At 43.8% G+C, this 25,461-nt stretch overlaps 1 protein-coding gene and 1 long non-coding RNA gene across 5 annotated transcripts in view; one reads left to right on the plus strand and one right to left on the minus strand.

Moving 5' to 3' along the window:
- The window catches only part of BMPER (BMP binding endothelial regulator), a 146,953-nt gene extending 126,068 nt beyond the window's left edge, over window positions 1-20,885 (minus strand). The window contains exons 1-2 of one of the 4 annotated variants that reach the window (XM_057425758.1): window positions 20,572-20,878; window positions 19,724-19,809 (exon numbers count right to left, since the gene is read on the minus strand). In XM_057425758.1, the coding sequence (XP_057281741.1) occupies window positions 19,724-19,809; window positions 20,572-20,686 (201 nt within the window). In that variant the 5' untranslated portion in view covers window positions 20,687-20,878. Of the gene's footprint in view, window positions 1-19,723; window positions 19,810-20,571 lie in introns of those variants that run through there. The other 3 variants (XM_057425757.1, XM_057425760.1, XM_057425761.1) reach the window with 3 other exon arrangements.
- A 61-nt stretch (window positions 20,886-20,946) lies between these two features.
- LOC130608101 (uncharacterized) lies at window positions 20,947-21,988 on the plus strand. The gene is made up of 2 exons (XR_008974450.1): window positions 20,947-21,192; window positions 21,782-21,988. It is a non-coding gene; the product is annotated as an uncharacterized LOC130608101 (long non-coding RNA).
- Window positions 21,989-25,461: the final 3,473 nt, after the last annotated feature.

The raw sequence follows: 25,461 nt of genomic DNA on the forward strand, positions 1-25,461 counted from the left end.
AAACAGGGGAAGTTCAGGTTAGGTATAAGGAAGTTCTTCCCTGTGAAGGTGCTGAGGCACAGGGTGCCCAGAGAAGCTGTGGCTGCCCCATCCCTGACAGTGTTCAAGGCCAGGTTGGACGGGGCTTCGAGCAAGCTGCTCTAGTGGAAGGTGTCCCTGTCCATGGCAGGAGGGTTGAGACTGGATGAGCTTTAGGGTCACTTCCAACCCAAACCAGTCTGCAATTCTACAAATCTATGATTTGTATTGAATAGGAAAAGTTTTTGGTTAAATGAATGTTTAAACAAGGCTATGGACAGAAAAGTAATAAAAGCAACAGAGACTAAACAGAAATGAGAACTGTTGTTTATGGCTGTCATGGTTTAAACCCTAGCCAGATAGCTTGTTCACTCACTCCAGGTGAGTGGTGCTGGGCTGGAAGCAATCGAGGCCCCCCATGGGAGCTCTCCCCTTCCCCACTCCCGAAGGGATGGGGAGGAGAATCAAAAGAGTGCAACTCCCACAGGTTGAGACAAGAACAGTCCAGCAACCAATGTACAACACAAATCACCACCGCTACCACCACCGACAACAATGATAAGAGAAAATAACAAGGGAAGAGAATACAATACCACCGGCCAAGAAACGAGCCCGACCCAGAAGCCCATGTCCTTCCGGGCAACTCCCAGTTACCCCTCCAGGCATGATGTGCTGTGGTATGGAATACCTCTTTGGCTAGCTTGGGTCAGGTGTCCTGTCTCTGCTTCCTCCAGGCTTCCCCTCCTCCCTGGCAAAGAATGAGCCTCACAAAGTCCTTGGTTAGGGTAAACATTACTTAGCAACAACTGAAAACATCGGTATTATCTGCACTGTTCCCAGGCTGAAATCAAACACAGCGCTGCACCAGCTACCAAGAAGGAGAAAAATTGACTGCTACTGCTAAAGCCAGGACAATGGCTAATCCTGAAAATATTCATTTTTTACCATTATTCATCACAGTCCCACTCCTCACCATGTAGTTCAGAGTGTCCTTAAGTTTCTGCCAGGAGAAGCTTGTGGGATCATGGGATCACCCACCAAAACAATACTGATTTTCAAACAATGTCAAAAGTTTCCCCCAGGGAACTTGGGATACAGCTTTCAAATATGCACGTATGACCTTAGGAGAAGAAAAAGCCATTTCAAATTAATGAAACAAGAGCACTCAAGTCATATAGGCAACTTCTCCACCACAAGGGACAAGCCAGGCTCAAACACAGGCTCACACCGCGTGCCATGACGCGCACGTTCTCCAGCTGCTGGCTCTCTGCCAGATGTTGCCTATGGCCAGAGCATCATCTCATGTGTACATGGAGGCATGCTAAGTCCATGCACACATGGAAGCAAATGTTTGGGCCAGTGCTGGCCACAATCTCTGTCCCTTAGCAATGCCTTGGAGCACCAAGCTTTGTGTGTCTGAACCTATGCTTACGTGCAGACAACCCCAATGTTGGGCCAACGTGAATTCGAAACAGGCTCAGGCACGTGCGTAACTCATGGTCTAGACAAATCCTGAGGCACTTTCTGAAAATAGCACCCTTGCTCCTCTGGCACTGCTGTCTGGAACTCGCTGTCTCGGGTCTGAGTTACAAACTTCCCTTTAATTGACAGCTGATGCAAGCAAGCAATCCCTGCTAATACTGTGTGACTGCTCTCTTCCACAAGCATTGCTCTGCCTGAGCAAGAGCCACACAATTTGGCTTCAGGGAGGAGACACCACTCCCCACAGAGAGATGTTTGCAGATGTTTTGAACCACTGTCAAGGGAAATAAGAAAAAGGTCTCATTTCCCTTGTTCCCCTCCAATTACCCTTGCAAAAACACATTTCGTGGGTACAGTAATAGAAATGGGTTAGCACACGAGGTGTGTTTTACATTCAAGGTGGAAAAAATATTTCCCTATGAAGCAATGCCTGTTCTCTGAAAAACCATGCAATTTTCTCTGCTAGCAAACCCACAAGCACCAAGGCTTAAGCTTCACCCCACAAAGAGAGAAGTCCTATTATCTTGAGCATGTCTTCAATTTCAACAGGACAACTCCCAGGGGTTTTATCACCAGGGGTGGGTGAAGCTAAACATATATGCTTAGTACTTTCAGCATTAGGTTCTTGCCCTTGGCACAACATGACCACGATTTTAGCATGAATTGCATTAGGTGCAAATAACAGTATTTCATGAGGAACAAAATATGCCAGTTTTCACAGAGTCTCTTTCCATTCCTGAGCAGAGCACTCGGTAGCCTCCAATTTATCCCCTCATCCCTGTAATCTCTTTAGCTTATCTGGCCTCTCTGAGGGCAAGCCGGGAGGAGGTTGCAGCTCAGCCAGTATCAACCACCCCTTCATACTTCCATCTGTCCCTGCACCCTAGGAAAGAGGATAAAACAAAGGCCCTGCTGAAAGAGGACACTGAATTTCACTGCAAACCGGTGTCTCCTGCTGCTGTGAGGAAGACATGAGTATGTGCAAGTCATTCAGTACACATCACTCACAAGCCCTTATAGACTGAACAGATTTAAATCTTGTTTTTCACTGTGCTTAATGATGTTCACCAGCATGAGGGAAGTGACCTCGGTGGCCTGCTGCAATCCTGACAGCAGCCCACTGCACTACTACATGGTGAAAAGAAAGCATTTTCTTTCCTTTTACATTTGTTTGCATTAAGGCTGCAGCTGGGATCAGGGTCCCATTACATCAGACATCACATAAGCACATCCAAGGAGTACATCCCCGTTTATCGACAAAGCAGACATGGCCAGACAAAATGACCATAACTGCAGATTAAGTCAGCAAGAAAGCAAGGGTGGGATCCAGACCACTCAGCTCCTAGTCTCCCTGCTCCATCTCAGCCTCCAAGTGCCACTTTGGATTAGAGCTCTTCAGCTGTAAGGTTAAAGGCAAAACTCTTTACCTGTCAACAAAATAACATCATGGTCTTCAAAGTAACAAGTGATGCTACCTTCACAACAGTTAGTACTGTAGTCAAAAAAAACAGCTATAATAGTCCAGAAACCAGTTTTGGGGAAAGGGCATGCGCTGGGGTTCTTGTGGGAGACCCCACCTTTGCATTTCACAAGATGCATGCATTTAATAGTCACGGCTTTTCTTGTGAATTTTAAATGTGTTTTCAAACAAGCAAATCCAAATACATGTTTTTTCAACTCTGTCAATAAAGAATTTGTATTAATTATCAGCCACCTAAATCTGATGCCAAGACCTAAGAAAAAGGTAGTCACAGACAATATCTGTCAATTTGAAGCTGAGAGCGCAAACCTGTACCCATCCTCTTGGAAAAGGTTGCAGCTCAGTGACACATCCCTATGAGCTTACAATCTGTTTCTTGCTGGATGTTCCCAGTCACTCAGATCAGCCAGCAAAACCATCACCACCCAACTCATCTTGAAAGCATGGTCCAGCCTAGCCTGATTTGCCCTGACTGCAGCTGATGGGGCAGGATTCATTCTCCCATAGAAGTGACAGGCAGCTGAGGACCATCAGATCTTCCACTGCTTTAGCTTGATCCAGAGGCCACCCACACACAGCTGAAGTCAGAAGATAGCATTGCTGTCCTGTGTGCATCAGCTCCTGGAGCATGCTACTCTGCTTGTTCCCCTTAAGTGTCATGGATGGATAGGAGAAGAAGTTTGTTCCTATCACCCCTGAGCCAAACTGGTCTGAAAACACTCTAAGCAAATTCTAGCCAAAAAAAAAACTGTTGAAGAAGGCACAGACGAATTATCAAGCTGATTCCATAAAAGCAGATTGTGCAAAAGGCTTAAAAGAAATTATTAAATAATTTGAATTCAACAAATTTAGATCAAGCCACAGGGTCACACTTGGAGCCATCTCAAAAATTAACTCAGTCCCATCAAAAGAGTGTCCTAACAGTATTCTGCTTTTGCTTCTTAACTACTGCCATCCCGGTCCACACTCTATAGACAGTGCTCAGCCTATTTTCCAGCAGACATTGCCAATGAGAGAGAGACAAAAGCATAAAAACAACTTTAAAAAGTTTTCATCAACATCTGATGAAGTTCATCCCCAAGTTCAGAATTCATGTTTTTGGATAACTATATTACAGACTGAATACTGACCAATAGTATTTTTTCTTCTACTGATGTGAATTAAAACTTCATTTGACATCTATTTAAAACAGATGCATTGACTGAGGTTTCTTCATAAATATAATTTCACTACATTTTGATGGGCTACATCTACAAATGCATTATCCAAACTGCAGTTACCTGTCATTGCATCTTTATTGCCTTCTCTGTCTGAAATCTGCTTACTTGACCCTTACACTGGAGATTTAGGCAGTGGCAAATGCTCTAGTTTTAGGCTTGAGCCTGTTATAAAAGCTTTGAACAAAGCAGCCCTTGAGGACATGTACTTCTGAAAGAGTTTAAAAAGCCCAATGGGCCTCCTAACTTACTTTTCAACAAGTCATATCCCATGAAGAAACTCACTTCTGTACAACACAAAAACAGGGCTAGATTAAAGAAAAGGGAAGGAAAAAAACCCAAGGTCCCCTGCTGCTCTGTCTGGCCAGAATCATGTCTTTTACTGCCCATGTCCTCTAAAGAAACGATGCTCTCATGATATATTACCCTAATACATCACCAAGTGACAGTTTTCTCATGATACTGTATCCTCAAAGATGTGATGTATGCCAGAAGCAGCTACAGGAGATCTCAGCTGGGGGAGGGAAGGGGAAGGGTTTGTTATTTTATTCTGAATTTTTAATCTACATAGGGTTTTTTGAATGATATTTTATTAGGAAAACCCCTGTCAATCCTTAGCTCCATAATCCAGAGGACTCCTAGAAGTTCTGCAGTAGTAGCACAGCTTTTAAACTGGAAAGCACCAAAAAACAAATCCTCTTCATTTAATTGAAGCAAGTTTTGAAATGGGACCAAAATGCTTGAGGAACAACCAAATAAAAATAGTAGCCCAAAAGAAAGCAACAGGAGTCTGTTTTCTATTATGAAATTATTTAGGCAAGAGGCCTCCAGACACTGCTGGTTTAATGAACTTGCAAGAAAACTGAGCGCTGACCCTGCTTTTGTTTTCTTACAGGATCTTGCCTGTGCTACTGGAAAAGGAGAAGAGGTTATTCACAGCAGTCTGCAGAGAGAAGGTGCATCTCGTTGGTCTGTATAGAGAAGAGTGGGCAGAGACAGGGATCAAGAACACCTCAGGCAGAACTCCTTGAAGGGGGCAAGAGCCTTTGGAGTCTTTTAATGCTGCCTTCAGTTCACAGGGGCTCACTCCTTTTTACTGCAACTGTTCCATGCTAGTAAAATCTTGGAGGCACAGCAGGAATCCTAACTCATGGATAGCTCATGGCAGCAGTCATAGAACAGTTTTGGCTGGAAGGGACCTTAAAGATCTAGATTCAACATTCTCAAGTGGGTTTCATCCAGTTGGTGCAGCAAGAAAAGACTCAAGGCCACAGGAGAATTTAGTCAGAAAAAATTCCTGCTGCAGTGATGTTTTACTTGAAACATCTCATTTCTCCATGTTTCTGCTTCCTAGCTACTCAAACTTCTGATGGATGCAAAGCTTCCATCAGATACAATGAAGGTGGAATAAACTTTCCTTTGTTGTGATCAACCATACTGCTAAAGTACATCAGACTGTGACTTTCAAAGCTTCAGCCAACACTGTAGATGCAAGGAGAAAAAGTGTATTTGACTTGTGAACTGAGCAAAAGCGGAATGGAAGTGATTGAGAAAAAACAAAAAGCCAAAGCTGTCAAAGTCACTTTCCTAGTCCTTCAGCTCACTTTGACCGTATTTTGTGGCCTGGCCCTCGCTGCTTTTGGGTGACATGCAGCAGCTGTCATTCACAGCAGTGACCACTGAGCCACATGAAAATACCATTGCAGAAACCACCCACAGAAGTTCAGAGGTTTGAGCTCTTCAGTGCCAACACACGCACAATGCCCCATGCACCGGGCAGACCCAGCTCATTAAACAGTTATTTTTAAATGCTGCTCTGGAAAGAAGTCTGCTGTCCAAAATAAGAAACTAGCATTGCACAACCGCTTTCTGCCTGAAAAATCCAGTGGATAAAACATGGTTTTGCATAATCAAAGCCCTGCAGGGGCAGTTCTCACTTCCGAAAAGCCAATTCCCTTCTTTCTGCTTCACACATGTAAAAACAAACAGATTCTGGTGTGTCCAAAACTTGCAAACCTCAACTACTATAGCACACTGAACAGAAACCATACAAGCAGATTTCTTTCTGAGCCTGTGTTCCCTTCACTCCTTCCTTTCCCCTGCCCCACTTGCACTGCTGGAAGTAAAAAAAATACCTGTTTCTGACAAGTAAATGGAGCTGACATTAGAGTGAAGCTCTAAGGTGAACGGGGTATGTGCAGGCCATTTGTCATCCTGACAAAGTGATTTTTGGTCACCAGTGGGACACTTTAAAGACATCTGAACAGTTGGCCTTGACCACCAGCATTTCTGACAGCTTATAAAGGGACCCATGGGACCAGGAACACAACCTGCTTTTGGAAGTGACTCCTGCAGTGCTACGTCTTGATAGATGTAAAGGCAGTGTGATACATCAGCTGCCATTAAGATCTTTGCTAGCATGTTATATTTACATAAGTATAGAGTGCGGATAGCATCTTATATTTACATAAGTATAGAGTGCGGATAGCATCTTGTTAACCCAATTAATGAGACTCAAATGTCAGGAAAGGGATTATGCCTGGCTCGAAGTCCGCAGCACTTGCAAGGCAGCCAGAGGTGATTTCATTGTGTGGGATAGCACAATTCTCTTTGAAGAGCAAGAACTTGGGCAGCAATACTACTACCCAGGCAGCAGTGGGCAGAAACAGGGGAGATAGAAAGATGGTCTGAAATCCAAATGTTTCACACCTTTAGCCTAAGAAGGGCTCTTTATGGTGAGAGACTCAAATGCCATGTTAAAATGAGAACCTGGGGCAGCACCGAAGAAAACTAAAAAGTAACCACTTCAGGTCTTGGAAACTTAATTTTTCATTAACTACACCTTCTTCTGCAATTAGACAAAGCTCTCATTGCCAAGTCACAGATGAACCGGGTTGGAAGAGGAACAACATTTCATCCAGCCTGGCCACACTGCCATGTTTTACATGGGCATCTGAAACACACTTCTCTAGCCTAGAGAAGAGCAGGAGAGGCCTGACCAAGGGGAGATCACTGATCTCTGCGTTAATGACTCTCCATATACTTGACAATAAACTGCTTTTCTCTCACAGCCTCCAACTACTAAGCTGTATGACATAAGAGGAGATACTCCTGTCACCCAGGTCAGAGCACTGAACCCTGAACAGCACAGCATAAGGTCCTTGATCCCAAAGGAGAGAGAAGTGATTAGGGTAAGTCCTCATACCCAACACCTGCTATCAGCTCTCTGCTCAACATGTCAGCTATAAGAAATCCCTGTTCTGAGTTCCCTTCTGAATAGAGGAGACAGGACAGTTAGCAGGGGCTGCTTGTGCCAATAGCCCAACCTGAGTACTTCTGAGTGGGTTAACTAAGAGTACTGTATGGCCAGTCACAAGTTGTCCACAAACACAGAGCAGTAATAGTAGGTCTCCAGAAAACACTTAAAATCCTTCTAGACTGCTGGATCCAGAGTCATGCACAGCTTTCCTGGAGTCACATCACATCCACATCCTCTCAACTAAAGCTTTGTCTCATTGGAAGTTTTTGTGCTGTCTTGCATGTAAAAGGTAATGCCCAGCGAACAGGCTGGAGCTGCCAACTCATCTCTCCAGTAGGCTCCCTCCCAGTGAACCTGCCTTTTGCTGTAGGTGATTTGATTTCTTTTCCCCTTTATAGCTCCCATCTTTGTATGTTTCCACATGTGAACTGGTTTAATTATGCCAAGAAACCCAATAACATCAAAGATACTCATTTTATACTAAAATGATTATATAGTTTTAGGCACTGAATATGTACACTTTGTGTAACGACAAGTACATAAAAACATTCCAATTTCTTACTATCATGGACTAGAGTTCTAGATTTCTTTTAAATTCCCACTTCAGATCGGTTTTGGGGTCAATTTTTTTTTTCTTGAGGACTGGAAACCTTGACAAGTTAGATGGGACATATACAGACATTTTTCAAGGAACTATACAAATTGCACCCTTCTTGGGTTTCCTCTGCATTTCCATGTGAAACAAGCTCTGGTTCAGTAGCAGTGCCCTGTGCTGCATCTTAAATGTCCACATCAGCAAGTTTTTCCAGAAATGCTTAATGCATTCTGATCACAGACAAACTATGCCTCAAGCATGCTCCTGTTGAAAAGGTTTCTTACACTATCACACCGTCAACATTTAAATATATAATGATTTTAATTGTCCACCATGTTTTACGCACTGCTTTTACAAAGAACCCATCCACCAACCCTTGGCTCACGAGCTAAAGTGCTCACATGCTTTGCATTCTGCCTGCTGCCATGATTTTATTCATTTATTTTAATCAAAAGTATTTGCCAGATTGAATTAGCAATCCACCCAACCCAGTTATAACTGCTCCAGTTCTCCCTAGAGCTGAGTATCGGGGGGGGGGGGGGGGTGGGGGGGGGGGGGAATATGTTAAAGTGCTAAATATGAAAATGATCAGCTGTACACTGCCATATATACAGAAAAAGAATGTTCTCTGTCAAGTAAATGATCAACAGCCTCCCTGTAGTAAGAGAGCCTGCTGCTATCATAAGTATTTTAGGTCCCACGGGCAATCCTTCAGCTAACAGTCTTATCTCAAGCTCAGCCTGGCTCCTTCTTGATCTCCAAGCAGCACAACCTGGAGATGTTTCGCCTACTGGCACAATCAGATCATAACCACTAAGTAGCCTTAGAGCAGTCATTTATCAGCTCTTATCCATCTCTTGCAAATCATGCCTCAACTGCCCTTTTCTCAGACAGAAAAAAGGATGAAGAGACAACCTCAGGACAATCAAGGTCTGGTATTCTTCAGCCACTAATAAATCATAAGACAAGCCTGAAAAACAGATGCAAGTGTATGACTCTAGCTGGCCAACAGAATACACCTTAATGGTTCTAGACCTTGGGAAGATACAGTTCCTGCTGAAGCCACTTAATAAAACTGAATGTAAAGATGTCAGGAACAGACAAAAACAAAACAGACAAAGAAACCCACCAAGAAAACAAAACCCAAACCACACAACTTTTAGCTGTCAGAAATCATCTTCTTGGCCATGGCACTATGACACATTGGCTTACAGACCCCTGGGTAAGGAAGAGTGTGGAGCTGCTGCTTCCACACCTCAAGCAAGACCTTTAGCTACTAAAGAAGGGGTGAGCCATCCATGGCTGGCAGGAGAAAGGGGCAGCTGCCCCTGCAGCCAACAGGAAAGGCTGGGGTTATACTGAACACCTTACCAGCCCAGGCTGCGCAATACCTGGGTAAAGTAGAAATGGTAGTCTTCAACTTCCCAAGTCTGGCACCACTCTGGATGTTAAAACCAATACAGTACTTGGCACAAGAGACATTTAAAATTGAAATGGAAGCGTCTACGTGGCTGAGGAATTTGCACTAAACACCTGATTCACAGAAAGGTTCAACACTGTAAGTTGTTGGGGTTTATGCATTCACAAGGCAGCATTGCTGCCACAGAATCAAAGAATCAACCAGATTGGTAACGACCTTTAAGATCATCGAGTCCAACTGTTACGCCGGACTGCCAAGTCCATCACTAAACCATGTCACTAATGTGACCAACTGCAGATACCCTACGTGAACTAGACCTGCTCTGAAGCAAAAGGCGGTGTAACCATGTAAGCATAGCTCTAAGGCAGAGTTAAAGACAAGACCTAATTCAAACTTTAACATTGAAGCTTTGTGGAAGGGTTTACTTAAAACAGGGACCCAGAAAAACTGGGGGCTCAATTTGCCAGGTAAAATATATCAAATCTTTCACATCATTTTTCCAAATGACTTTTTATCACATTTCTGTCCTTTGTGCTCACAAGAACAAATGGATCTCCAACTTTAATGCAATACAGTAGTGCCTTCTGTCATAGCACTTTACAGCACAAATGTACAATGCTTCCCTCCCTGAAAAATCTAAGATACAATACAGAAAATTAAATCTACAGCCAGGATGTGTAAAATGGAGGAGGAAACAAGTTAAAAGGATGCAAATCACAGACAATGCATGAAGATGTGATTTTTTCAGTGAGATGACAGTACGCACTCCTATTTTAGCAGCCCATCTTGGACCATTATCTAGAGCAGACACACTAGAGCACACTCACTATCTAGATTCCAGACACAGAGGGAAAATAGGACAGAAGGAGTGGGGGGAAAGAGGCAGGAATAAAGTTAAATAAATAAATGAAGAAACAGACAAAAAGTATACGAAATCCAGGTCTCAGAAGGTCATCCCAAGGTCAGCTCCTTGGGATGACAAGGGATGAGGTCCACACTGTACTTGGACCGAGATCTCAGCACTTGATTCAGATGAATGCAAAATGCTGCAAAGAACTCAACTGGACAAATGGTCAGACTAGGAATTCTTTAGCCGCAGCTAAATGTATAAGATGAAGAGGCCAAGAGGCCTCAGAGGAAGTAACTACAGTAGTTACTAGGTACAATATGAGCAAGTACTGGTATGACAGTCATTTTAATAGTAGTATTACAGGTAAAAGCTTTTATACAATATTGTTTTTTCTTCACAATGGCCTTTTATTTGACCATAAGCTCAATATAAAACAGTTGCATTTTCATTTGATTTTTTGGTTGTGGCTTAATATTTTTCTTCCCTCAAAAATTTCTATTAAAACATGATGGGGAAATAAAACCAGATATTTGGTGGGGAAAAAATATCTGTTTTTATATGGCAGCACAAAGCAGAACAGCAGAAGTACTGACACTGAGTCATTCAATTACAGGACCATAATTCTTAAAAAGACCGTTAACAACTCAATGGAAGAAACTTGAAAGCTAATAAAAACTATATACAGGTAACCGTATGCTTTTAAAATGCCATTTTGATATTGGACCAGCTCTTTAATAATGTTTTTCTTATTGGCAATAAAAAAGTGCCTTAACTCAAACTGATCTATTTTGCACTTATTGTAGACACATTCCAAAGACATTTGCAACTTATATTACATTTTTCCATTTAGTTTATGGCATTTTTGTGCCCTCCATATTTTTCCCACATATTATTTAGATATTTTAAATATGTTATTTTGTATTTGAGTTCTCTGATTCTTTATTTATGCCAAAAAGAATCTCATTTCCATACTTGATGGATTGGATCTTCATCATCATTACAGTGACATATCACCAGATCTTTTGCAAGAGGGCTTTGCCAAGACCTATAATCAGTTCAGCACTGTGTGCACATGTATGTTTGCTCAAAGCAGCTGACTCTAAGTTAGAATATGTGCACGTAGCGAACTCTTCACTATCCCATGTGGTCCGAGAACAACATTAAATAGCTTCTCCTAGCCTGCATATTTCCAGAAAGGCTTCCTCATAAGCTGTCACATACGACTGTGCACAATGTTAATAATCAACTAAATGTCATGCTAAAGAACAGCAAACTGAAGGCAAACATACCTGCATAGGGATGTGCCATACTCTGAGGCAGCTTTGGGTTGTGAAGCAAAGCGCAGAAAGTGGACTTTAAAAGGCCCACAGATGGCACATACACAACATACAGCTATACCATCCATAATCATTTCTCAGAGAAGAAAATTGGATGAGATGCTGCACACGGTAGAACTTGGGCAAGGTGGCTATATCTGTATACGGGAGTAAACCGACTTGAACATTGCCTCAACACTGTTACTGAAAACTTAGAGGATTCAAGCTATAGTAACCATCACCTACCATAGATAGTTTGCGTTTCATTCTCAGAAAGGCCAAAGTCTTGTCTTACAGGTCTTACATGAACCAAGAACAACTGAACCTACCTGAATCATTTTTCAGGGAAGCCTACCAAAGCACTCATTTCCACAACAGGTAATTAACCAGCTCTGGGCTCTTGATTCAGTTCACTTATCACTTACAAAACCATCTCGATATATACATACACACACACACATTGTTCTTTGGTCTCCACGACAAAGTGCATATTCGACACCCAGCTGCACCAGACATGGACGTATGGTTTTGTTTTCAGGGTTTGTTTTTTGGGGTGTTGGGTTTTCTCATTTTTTATTTAAGAGATGGCATATACATCTGTATCTTTTTAAAACGAGATAAAAACTAATACAGCTTTTATTGTGTTGGAGCATGTTTGTGTTCCAGGAACCCTTCACTCACAGATCAAAACAACATTCTCTTTTGCAGTAATATGGGAGTGAAAACTACCACTACACTACTGTATCATAGGCTTTTGTGTCTCTTTGTTTGTTATTTTTGTGGGTGAAGAGAAAGCTGATTATACTATAAAGTAATAAAGACCAAAAATATTTAAATTGAAAGAAGATGCAGCCTTGGTAGATTCTGTAGTTGATGTATGTAAACTATTGAAATTAAATAAAATAGGTATGAAAGAATTGTTTGATGATTTTTATTTTCTTTTTTAATATGCACTTCTCCACTAAAAGTCATCTGGGCCACATTATACCTTGACGCAACAACAATTGAATCCTGCTGTACTAAACCACTGCCATCTTCACTGAACATGTGTCAAACACTTGCTCTCAGGCTAGCTTTGCACTTCCAACTTGTGTACTGTGCCACAGGAATCAACTATGCTATAGGTAAAAAAAAAACAACAACAAATCTAGTAGCTTTCTTGCTTTAGTTTGCAATGAGGTTTTGTGTTTTGTTTGGTCTGGGGTTTTGGGGTTGTTTGAGGGGTTTTGGGGGGAACTAAGAGGTATATGCAGGGAGGACCAAGAGTTGAGATTATTTCTTCTGGGTTTTTTGGTTTGCTTGCACTTGGTTTCACTACTCTGTCAGTTCAAACTAGGTAGAACACTAGGTCTTATAACGATGAATTTAATGTATTTTTTTTTTTTAATGAGCAAAGGTCAAATTCTACATTGCACATTTGGATTTAAAGGCGGAAATTTAAACTACAGAATGATGTTTCATGCCGAATAAAGCTTACGCCAAGCAAAGCTCTGATTTCTAGTTTCCTGAGCTCCTGTCTCCAAATTTTTCTCAGGTTTCCAACACTTGGTTACACTTTCTGGCTCACATTCATTTCCTTCTGTTCTGGATTTAGGTGATAAAAGGTTGAGACATATGATTACCACTCCTCAGGTGCAGTTGGCAAGACTGAAGCGCAGGCATGAGGGGAGAGGAAGAAAGGTGGGGGAAATGGTGCTGGGTTAGATGTGGTTTGTCAAGATCACTACTGGCTTTTATCAGCTGTTCCTTGACACAACTCACTTTGTTCTCAATTACTGGGGAAAAAAACCTCTAAGAAAATAAGAAGAATCCTCTTCTCCCCACAAAGAACACATTGAAAATAAACCCCTTCATTCTCTTGAAAGAATAGAGAATGAATCAGTGCTGGTACAAGTACAGTAAATGATCAAGCTCTTGCAATGTGAAGGCCACTGATAGCTGAGGTATGCTCACCTATTTCTTTGTAGTGCCTGGCTTCTCGCCTGTCCCTTTCGGCTGGCATTTTTAGTACATTCATTTCAAAAGTACACACACCACTGGCCAACGGGTAGGTTGTTCTTGGATCTCTGCTTGCTTCTGGCAAGGTGTTCCTGGTCCATGATGATAAATGGCCATGAAATGACATGGCTCTCACCACCACCAACACTGGTCATCGTTGTCACTGCCGAGTTCATCTCATCTTCAACCAACTCAGCACTCACAAGTTTAATTTAGGCTAAGTTAACTCTCTGGTGTTTTTATGTTCTCCTCCTACAATTATGCACAGGTTCTCATTTCATCTATTTCTGATGGGCTGTAGCATTTTTATGTCTTTTCCAAGTGCATGTTGAAATAGATTTCTTGAAAGCAAATGCCGTAATATCAGGTGTGAGCCTATTTCTATTTTGAGTTTCAGATACCTTCCAGCCAAAAAGCTGTACCAACAAAAACTCTGCTGTGCTTGATCATTTACTGTACTTGTACCAGAGCTGAACTTAAATATTCCATGCCTATTTTATATGCTGACACCCATATAAAAATCTAATCAAAAGTTCCCTCAATGTTCTTTTAATAGCATTTTCATCCTAACATTTCAAAATCCTTGATATACAGAAAGCCCAAAACTTAACAAAATGTGGCGAGTTTTCACATTTATGAAGTTTGTTTCTACTAGCAGAATTTTTACTACTCTCAGCCCAAAACTTTCACATTCGAAATATAAAAATCTGGAACTGTCATACATGACATGTTAGGTTTCCTCAAATGCCACAAGGTACATGAAATGCTCCTATGGACTGAAATAAAATCATTTTCCCACAAATAACAGAACCCCAGACTGGTTTAAGTTGAAGGAACCTTAAAGCTCACCCAGTTCCAGCCCCCCTTCCATGGGCAGGGACACCTTCCACTAGATCAGGCAGCTCCAAGCCCGGTCCAACCTGGCCTTGAACACTGCCAGGGATGGGGCAGCCACAGCTTCTCTGGGCACCCTGTGCCAGCGCCTCAGCACCCTCACAGGGAAGAACTTCTGCCTATGAGCTCATCTCAGTCTCCCTTCTGTCAGGTTAAAGCCATTCCCCTTGTCCTGTCCCTACAGGCCCTTGTCCAAAGCCCCTCTCCAAGTTTCTTGTAGCCCCTTTAGACACTGGAGCTGCTCTAAGGTCTCCTCTTAAGGAGCCTTCTCTACTCCAGGCTGAACCAGCCCAGCTCTCTCAGCCTGGCTCCAGAGCAGAGCTGCTCCAGCCCTCGCAGCATCTCCATGGCCTCCTCTGGACTTGCTCCAACAGCTCCACGCCCCTCTTGTGTTGTTGCCCCAGAGCTGGATCAGGACTGCAGGTGGGGTCTCCCCAGAGCACAGCAGAGGTGAAGAATGCCCTCCCTTGAACTGATGCTCCGGGGATGCAGCCCAGGTTTCCAGGCTGCAAGTGCACACCGCCAGGACACAAGATGCTTAGAGAGGTGGGAGAGCATTTTAGAAGATAATTTTTGCATTAGTGTAGTTACAATTGCTTGCGTCTTAAAGGATTTAATAACCAGAATATAAGAATCCATTTCTCAAACAGAATCAATATAATTCTGTTATGAATACCATCAGGATTATGTATTTTCACCTATAATCATCATTGCCAATTCAGGCAAGTTCTTTAAAACCCAAACTTTTTCAAGTCACCTTCATAACCCACACTTGCACTACTTTGATTTTTCAGAAGCCAGCAGGACATGAGATTTTCTTACCATTGACCACTAAGCATAAAATAATTTCACAGTCACATGTTCTCTGACATATTTTCTTTGTACTGTCAAGGGCCACATCATTATCTGAAATAATATTTTCCCTCTTTTCGACAACAGTATTTCTAATTCACAGAGTTGTTTGACTTAGTCCTTGTTACTGCCCATCACATCCAGAGTTTCCTTTCGCTTGTTCATCTTCCTCTGATACAGAGCTTGCTGCAGCTTGCATCATTTCCCATCCTTTCATCAGAGAAGTCTGTAGCTATAAACACAGCTGCAATGGGATGTTCACTCATGGCCCTCAGAAATGGGCTGTCCTGCACTTTTATGTGACCTAGCTTCACAAAAAAAACATTTGCTAGTGCAACTTCCATATATCTGTTTTACCTATTAGATCTGAATACTAAAGATGCCAGTGCTTTCAACAGTATCTTCGTTGAACAGCACATAAAGTGAAGGCACATGAAAGCAGGTACTCTCAAAATCATAGAACCATAAAATCAGCTGGGTTGGAAAAGACCTTTAAGAACATCAAGTCCAACCATTACCCCAGCACTGCCAAGGCCACCACCTAACCCATGTCACTGAGGGCCTCATCTACACAGTGTGTGAACACTTCCAGGGACAGTGACTCCAGCACTGCCCTGGGCAGCCTGTTCCAATGCCTGAGCACCCTTCAGGGAAGACACTGCTTCTAATACCTAATCTAAAAATCTTAATTGCCTTCAGCCTGCTTTGTCCTATTCCAGTATCCCAAACCCTATGGAAAGACAGGTGCCATGGTGGCTTTCCAGAGATAGCATGTCTCCTCGGAGATGCAGAACCACAGACATGCAAAGTGGAAGTGGGCAGAAGACCAAAGCACACTAGCTCTAACAGCACTAAGCAGACAGCAATGGCAAGTCATAAATCATAGTTCTCAAAACCTCTCGATCATGAAGTCAGCTTTAATCTGCCCTTGCCCATCTGTGCCTCAGAGAGCTCAGGAGAACCAACACACCAAAATCCTGGCATCTGTGCAGCCTGCCCATTGTCAGAGAGACAGAAAAAGAATATGAGTGCAATCATACTGTGACTATACAACCCACATCCACTTGTAAAGTGAAAGTGCATGAAGTGAGAAGGGATGGCTTTGTAGTCAATCCATTAGACCAGGAGTTAGGAGACCTGAGCTTTCATCACACTCCCACAAGAAATTCCTTGTGGATAAACCACAATCTTTCTCTGACTTTGATGTTTCTCTCTAAAAATAAAATAAAAGTGGCCACTTCTTGCAGTCAGCTGTAATTAATGACCAGTTCTTTGGAGATCAAATCCATCCTGTGTTTATTAAGTGCTTAGAGATGATTAGTTGGACAGCAATACACCACCGCTAAAGTGTTGTAATTGTAAAGGCTCACACAGAAACTATTGTCTTACAGATTTAAAAAGTTACTATTTTTAAGGGCATTATTAAGACCATAAAGTAGAGACATATAAATTACAAATTAGGGAACTCCACATCTGAGCTGTAGTGGCTTGTTCAGCTGGTTGTTCTTGTACCTGGAGCTACAACGTACATTTACAAACACACATACTGAGTCTTACCTATTTCCTTACATTAAGGGCAAGCATCAGTGCTGTTCTGCACACTCCACCATGTTTCATTTTCACAAATCAGGAAGTCCAAGCAGAGCTATCTCACGGTGCGTGCAGTGCCTCTTTATTAGGAAAGCATTATCTGTACTTTAGAAGTGGGTGACTATGTACCATTCCCAAAATCTCCAGCACACACCCCCCAGTCTGAATTCCCTACCACCACAACTTCTCTTCCCACATGTTACAGCAGATGTTCAAGAAAGAACTCATCTTGTTTGGTAGTTAGACTTGCCTGTGTCTAGGAGATCCACACCAGTGTCCTTTCTGTACTCATGATCAACAGTATCTCTAAAACAGTATCTCTAAAACAAAAGCTAGAAGCAAACTAAGAGCTTATGTAGAGCTCACTACCTGTTGCTTTGCCCTCCCAAGTGATTTAGCCTGTGAAGAGAAAGCTGGAGATCACTTTGCTTATGCTGCCTCCCTCTTTTCCCTTGCTGGGATGCATCCCCATTCAGGACACAACCTACAGTCAGTTCTGTCAAGCACTTGATGATTCAGTTCTCACATTTCAGTTCTGTCTTCTCTCATTTGTGAGATAGGGAAAGTCCTGGAAGGGAGTTATTTAGATATTCCTCTTCTTCCCAGAGCCATTTAGATTTCTATAACTTGTCCAGTTATCTACGGCAGCTTGCAGCCATGGAAATGAATCACCACTAGGGAAGACCTGCCATAATCGAATCCTGTATTTCAGTTACTTTACTGGTGTTTTTAACACAAGTGCCCTCTGTTGAATGTTCTGTCCTCTCCTGGACAAAAAATGCTTCCTTCCTGGAACAGCTGATTAATCACTCTAGTTGCTCCTTTCTTACAATACAAACATCCATGAGGTATGCACTTGAAGAGTATGAGCAGTCTTCTAGAGGAAGTTCCTCACTGAATTGCTAATAAACAATCAATATTTCCAGTTGGATGTAAGGAAACCTGGTTCTCTCTTCACTCCTGGACACAAATCACCACATCATTTCTTTTGTTTCTGCTCTCCCCAGGCCTCATAAAATTGATCTTCTCCATCGTGGCAGGCCTGAACAAAGATTTCAGCGAGAGGCTATCCAATTGCTTTGGATGCTGCACAGCGTTAAAGTATCTCCAGACTGGCTTCCTTCTCCTCTACCAGGTCTCCCAGCTTCCAACTCAAGAAAGAGATCACATATATCCTTTGGCAAAAATAAAAGAGAGCGTATCCAGTGCAGGTAACAGCAGGAATTCATCAGGCATCTGTACTCTTAAGAAGACATAGTGTCCTCCTTGCACAGAGAGGAGCCAAATGCCCTCAGCTGCCATTTCACTAAAGCAAGCCACAGAAACCACAGAGATTTAGAGTTCTTACATCCAATGCTTTTTGCAGTTCTTCATGTTCATGCACTAAAAGGGTGCTCATTGATTTCATAAAGCCAAGGTCTAGAGAGATCTATAAATACAAGTATTTTACCCTGATGCATTATTGCCCTGATGCCCAAGGCTGAACTTCTGCTCCTTCACAGATAAATTGCTTCCTCACTGGTTAACACCAGATTCCATTAGCAAGAGTGGTGGCAGACATACTTGGGAAGCTGATCCATGATAAAACACAGCTTTGTCTCTTTTTTTTGTTTTCCCTTTGATTTCTTTACTTACCACATCCCATCCTCATCCTCATCCTCCTCCTCTACTCAGAAGAATTGATAACTTATTCTTTATTACTATTAGCTAAAAAGTTATCACCGTGTCTCACTTAAAATCTATAGAAGTCAATACATCGATTGACTTGACAGGCTCAAGATCAGAGACCTACAGTTGCCAAAACTGCCTTCTAAAAGGCAGTTTGAAACAATTCTTTAAGTCTCTTACAGACATGATAATGCTGGCTAATACTACTATTATTAAGAGCAATAATAGAAGGGGGGAGAGGGTATGTTGGTATTTTAGTCCTAAAGTAGAGCACATTCTGTACATTCAGCTACTCTATAACTTCCAAAATGTAAAACATAGTGCTTTCTGGTCTATACTTTCCTTTGCATTCAACAGCAAATTAAGGTTTTATGGCTTTCTTTTAAATACATTGTAGGCAGTTTTATTTAGAACAACTGTTTTTCAATATCTCCTAAGCCTTGGCTTGTCCAGCTGAACTACTCCCAAAAACGCTTAACTCCGAAGTGGAGTTTATAAGGAAAGGGAATGTTTCTCCCCAAAATGTGTATCAGCTAGTGACATTATTAACCACTGCATTCCCAGCACAGCAGGCAGCGTCATCCTTGGAACAAAGCGCCCCGATGAAAGCATCGCTTATGGTTTCACCATCATCTTACTACAGCATGTAGAGTCACGTTGCAGCTTTCACCTTGCACCCTGGCGCTGCTCCTCAGCTACCACCGTGTGACACTAAGCACGTGGGAGCTCGAAGCAGCAGCATTTCCAAGCCTTACCTTTCACTCCCTTTGCTGAACTACATGCAAAGACTTTTGTGTGCACCCCGACTTGTTCTTCCCCCCGGCCCAAATTCGCATAGTAAATGTGGTTTCGCAATGTCAAATTAAAGTCACGTACAACTTTGAGCCCCAGAGTTTTAAAGCCAAAGAAATGACTGCCAGATCACGGATGGGATTACTTTCCATTAGCTCAGCTCTGAGATAACCTTGTGTTACATGAAGGCGACAGAGGTACCCAAGATTTGATTATGTTAAATATTCCCCTCTCCATGCAGCTACTCTTAGCACAGGCCTGAATGTTCTTCCTATCTGAAATCCAAACTTACCAGGCAAACACACATTATACAGGGGTTGTCTGTGATAAACGGTATCTGCAGAATTTCCCCTTCATTTTCACATTTTGCAACAGATCCTGTAACAGAAACACAGGTTTTAGAACACTGACAGAATTCCCCCAGCTGGCTCTGAAAACTGTCCTCATCACACTCACGTTTAACCCCTAGCCTTTGATTTAAAATCTTGCCTTACTTTGCCCACTTCAAGCAGGCATGGACGCTCAGCATTTCTGTAAGATTCCAAAGGGAATGACTGGCCCTTTATTGCCACACCAACCTAGGCTTTCTTTGTGCCCCAGTTATAGCAAAGAAGGACGCTTTTTCTCTTCTCAGATGACGTGTGGAGAATAACGAGTACTCCACGCAAAGCAGGAGACTTCTGTAACAACAGCTCCATAGCTCACTGAGATCAGCAGAAAGCTGTCCATCACACTGCAAGGACTTGGACCAGGAGCGTCGCACGAGCCGGGAACCAAGCATCCTTGTAACGCATGGCCGGCAACTGGCAAATGAGTCAAAATTAGCAGGCTGACTGTCAAACGGCATCAAACTAGAAATCCCTTTATGGCCCTACCGCTGATTAGCCGCTATTGTGTCACGTTGGAATCACTTCCCACAATATAATGGCTCCTCGATTGCACTAGAAATTGATTCGGCGTTTCCCTCCGTGCCCCAGATGTCCGGAAAACATCACCCTCAAGGGGATGGGGGGGGGGGGGAGCGAGGTTCCCGCGTTCACCTGCCCTAAACCACGCGGTGGCACCTTCCCGCGCCCGACGGCGGGTCCCGGCGGCCGGTGGACAGCGCGCACCCTCAGCGGCCCCTCCGCGCCCGCTTACCTGTGAGCAGGGACGAGGCCAGAGCCCCGGGGAAGCAGAGCGCGCCCAGGAGGACAGCGGCGGCCGGGACGAGGTTTGGAGCCACCGGCCAGCCCCCGCCGAGCCGCCGGGGCATCGTCCCGGAAGGAGCCGCTGTCCCGGGGACGCGCCGTCGGGTGGGGGAGCCCGGCCCAGCACCGACCCCGGTGGGGTGGGTAAGGGTAACAGGACGGGAGACAGTGGCCCGCCGGGGAGTCCCACCCCACAGCGGCACCGGGGGAGGGGACTGTGGGTGCAGGGAAAGCGGCTGTCAGCGCCTGCCCCTCGGCCCCGCACCCCCTCTTTCCATCACCCCCCTCCCCTGCCCGCATCCCTTCTTATACCTTCCTCTCCCCATAGTCCCTCCTCCGGCACCCCCCGGCCCCCAGGCCTCCCTCCCCCCCGGCGCACACACGCACAGACAGGCTGCCAGCCCCAGACCCCGTTTCCCTGCCGGGAGATGCCCGGCCACTCCCTCCCGGGCCCCGCCGAGCACCGCCCGGACCGGCCGCGGCGTCGGGGGCTGCGCCCGCGGGTGGGGCGGGGGGGATCGGCAGAGAGGGGACCGAGGAGAAGAGGAGGGAAGACGAGGAGGAGGAAAAGGTAACAGAGGAGTAAGGAGGGGAGGAAACTGTGGCAGGGCTGGTGCGGCGCAAACCCCGGTACCTGGGCAGAGCGCGGCCGCCTCCGCAGGGCTCGTCCCTGGCCCCGCAGCCCGACTGGTGTCAGAGCCGCTGGTGCTTGCGGGCAGGTCTTGCCAGCTGTCAGCGAGAGGGGAGAAGGGAAGGAGAGCGGGAGGGAGCGCGGGAGCGCCTCGGCGAGGCTCCGCTCCCCGCCTGGCCTGGACCGCCGAGGTTCCGTCCCGGCTCTCCTCCGGTCCCCCCCCGCCCCGCTCCGCTCCCTCCCGGCCCCTGTGCTGCCCCCCCCCTCCAGCGGCAGCCGCAACACAAAGTCCCGCTTCCCGGCGCCGCTGCCCCCCTGCCCGGAGAGGCTTTCTCAGGCCCAAGCTCTCCCCATCGGGGTTTGGGCTCACCCCGCCTCTCGCCCGAGGGGCTGGGGAGCTGCAGCGTGACAGCTACCGGGGCCTCGCTCCCTTCCCTCCCTTCCCGGTCTCTCGGCTACCCGGCGGGTGCTGCAACCTCTGCAGCTCCTCAACGCTTCCCGTTTGTAGGTCCACGCTTTCCTGTCCTAGGTAGAAACACGGGCAGTAGTACCCACGGACATCACTGAAACCCAGCTTTTGCACATAGAAACGCACTGGACGGGATGACACTTGCAGTGTGTGGCAGGGGCATTTTCTGTGACAGATCCTCCCAAGCCTGTTTCACAAACCGTTTTCCTTCAAACTGTGATGTTTCATTTGGGGAAATAAACACTCTCTGAAGCAAACGAGTCTGAACACTGTTTTCAGATTTATACAGGTTCTTACTTTCTTTCTTTGGGAGGTGGATGTGAGCTGCTATCTCAAATGTAATGGCAAATCAAGTGCATGGCAGGCTGGTACACACAGGACTACTTTAAATACATTTCCCCTTCCCCTTAAGAATCAAGACAGTTAGATTTACAAGTTAATTTTAAGAACAAACCCCCAAAGCCAAGACGTCTGAAAGCCTTAGCTTAGTTCTAAAAAGTAAGATATGTGAACCTCATTTCTAACACAATTTCTCACCTACCTTTAGGGTAGGAAACAGAAGTCCTAAAATAGCTAAAATTGCACCTGTGATAGGAAAAAAATGGTACTGGCAAACCTGCAGACATCACTAGACATCTCTATGAGAAAAGAAAGCTTAACTTTTAGCTCCCAACCTCAGTCCATATAAGTTGAAGCTGCACAGGCAAATATGATCGTTTACGTGCTATTAAAAGGGGTTTATAGTCCCTAGAAACGCAAGTGGGGTACCAGATTTGCTCCACATAGTGTAGACTATTATAAACACATAGGTACATAAATATAACGTGTGTAACCTGGATGTATATCTTTTTCTGGGAAACATCATCTTTACATTCCCCTTCATTTTAAACCTAGATGAGCCTGTCAAGGTACATATTATTATGCACTACTCCAGAAGAGATTTTCACCTATCCAAATGGTTTATTCCATTGGAAAGATGTACTGAATTTTTTGGCAAACGCTTTTTCTTACTTCTAAATCTGTATTAAGTGCCTATGTTTCCCTCTTCCAATTCCAGTCAGGCCACAACCCTTCTAAAGCAACAGCCATAGGGGAAAAAAAAATCTACCCTAATAATTTCTCAAGTGAGAGCTACCACAGGAGAGTACTTATATCACCATGTGCATCGAATTTTCTCTTTGTGATGGTCTCAAATTCATTAAATATTAACGTCACCCGGTGTGAGAAACATACAAATCACAACAAGGCATCAAATAACATTTCAGGCATCCAGATAACAGCAGGGAACTTGCTAAAATACTCTGAAAATGCAGAAAGTTTCATCTCTTTCATCAAATAAAGACAAGAGGTGACAGCAACTGAATTCCACACTAAATCCCTGCCATAAGTCATTCAGTTAACAAATCTTTCTTATATCCTACATAATTAAGTCCTATATATAATGATATCCTATATAATGAAATCATACCTAAGGCAGGGCAGAAGCAATACACACAGATTTGTTACACAGTTTTCACAGGAAGAAAACAAAAAGCATGATCACTAAAGCACCTTCAACACACTTCATTAGGCCTAAAACTTACCTCTGAAACACCATTTGTGGCATGAAAACACTGTCTGTGGGGTGAGCTCACTGGGTCCGTGTCTCTCTTGTGGTAGCACCAGTGTTGGGGTGAGGAATTCTCACATCTTCCTTGCTTGAAACACCTGCTGAAATGGGATTCTAAGGCTTTTCATACCATGCCTGCCTGGTTGCTGCCTGGTGGAAGAGCCTGCTCAGGGCTGGTGCCGTCTCCAAATCTCCTGATGCCCTGGTTCCCTATCTCCCTGCTCATGAGGGAGTTGCTCCTCACTGTTAGTATCTGTTTCTTCCTGGTGACATGTCATAGAAGAAAATTACTTTATATCTCTCATGAAGTTAAGACCCAGCCTGGGAGAGAAATATGCCCTCTCACACACACACACACACACACACACACACCCCAGTTTCACCCATTCAGTGCTATAGGTAGGGGGTTTGTCTCAGCTTTTTACCTCTCCCTTACCCTGTCTCCCATGTACCTTTATCAGAGGTCAGAATCCTTTCTGATTGTAATGCCAATTAAGCACAGTTTCAGGGGATTTTTTTTTCCCATTTGCATCCATGTTTGAAGAGGTATTTATTTTTCATTCAAAACACTGAATGAAACATTGACAACAACATTCAAAGCTGTGGTAATTTTAGCAAAATCAGAGGGTCTCACTGAAAACTGTGCTCTGCTATCAGGTACGCACAGAGACTTCGTTGTATGCTAGCAGTTAAAACAGAAGTCATGTCATCAAAAGCCTTACCTTTTTCGTACAGGCATTACATGGTATTAGTTGTTATTGAAAGGATATGTTCATTAGTTCTGGTCAGCCTGGGCTCATCCAGCTTGGTGGAATGGTAGCTCTTCACAAACACCACTTTATGTGCAATGCAGCTCCTTCTCCAGTGAAGCTTTCCCAGCAGTCAGCCATAAAACAGTGTCAGCCACTAGCTGGTCATGATAAAGAATCAACTCAGCACTCACCTAAAAAGAAATAAAACAAGCTTTATGGTTAACAATACTAACAGCAAAGGAGACAGCGAGCACATTCACATCTTTCTTCATGATTATCTGGCAAGTCAGAATTACTAGAAGGCCCATTCTTCATGGGCTAGTGAATCCTTCCAGAAGTGGAGGAAGAAACTGAATCACTGAAATTCACATGTCTTTTATGAAATTCACTCTTCAAGGTCTTGGGCATAGATCTTCCTAAGGATTCCTTATCATTCAAGAAGGTGTGCCATAAACATGCTATATTTACAAGGCAATGAAGACAGTTTGCCTATCAGACTGAGCTTACACATTTCTACTGCTATCAACATTTTACTAAAGATAAAGAACTCCTGATCCAGTAACTTATACAATCAGAAAGAAGATCATGTACATTCACTGTAGTTGGAGGCATGGGTCTGGTAAGCTTCAACCCTGTGAATGCTTGCAGAGACACCTGTAATTTGCAAAAGTGTTTTATTATCACGGTGCATCAGCACACAGCAGTCAGGAAGCTCCATAGTAACTCGTGATAGACATTGCACTTTAACACAGGAGAGCAGATGGGAGTTACACTACCAGTAGTAACTACTATTCATCCTTTGGTGGTTGATCAGGTCTTTGCAGTTCAGCCATACTGAGCTGGGCTGCAGCCTTTCAAATGCTTACACATATCCATGCATTTCTGTGCTTAATCATGTTCCAAAGTTAAGAGTATCTACCAGTGTGAACAAACACTACTTCTTGCACTGCCCTTTTTTCCTCAGGAAATAATGTTAATAAACCTGCAGACTGGCCTGAGTGTATCAAAGAGGTACTCCTGACAAAGCAAAATATACGGAAATCTAAATGGATGTAAAGTGGGTTCAGGAGCCCACACGAAGAGGTTTTAAAACTGTAACAGGATTAAAAATGGCTTATGGACAAAGTCCTTAAATAAAAAGAAGGTACAAGAAAGTATCTAAAAGTTACAGTGACACTTTCCTGAACAAATGTTTAGAAATTCTATCAAACAGCTTGTCATTTTGACAGTTTTCCATAAACCTCTGGAGCATGCAAAGCATTTAATTTATTTGTGGCAAGATAATGAGTAACATTTTACAAGTTTATTAACACAGAATGTCCTGCATGGTCAAACTCACATACTTCTATTGGTTAAATTATATTTTCTAAGAACTCAAA

This window comes from Pezoporus wallicus, unplaced genomic scaffold (assembly GCF_028554395.1).
Source record: "Pezoporus wallicus isolate ANWC-B61680 ecotype Strahan unplaced genomic scaffold, APGP_CSIRO_Pwel_v1 contig_7820, whole genome shotgun sequence".
NCBI classification, from domain to species: Eukaryota; Metazoa; Chordata; class Aves; order Psittaciformes; family Psittacidae; genus Pezoporus; species Pezoporus wallicus.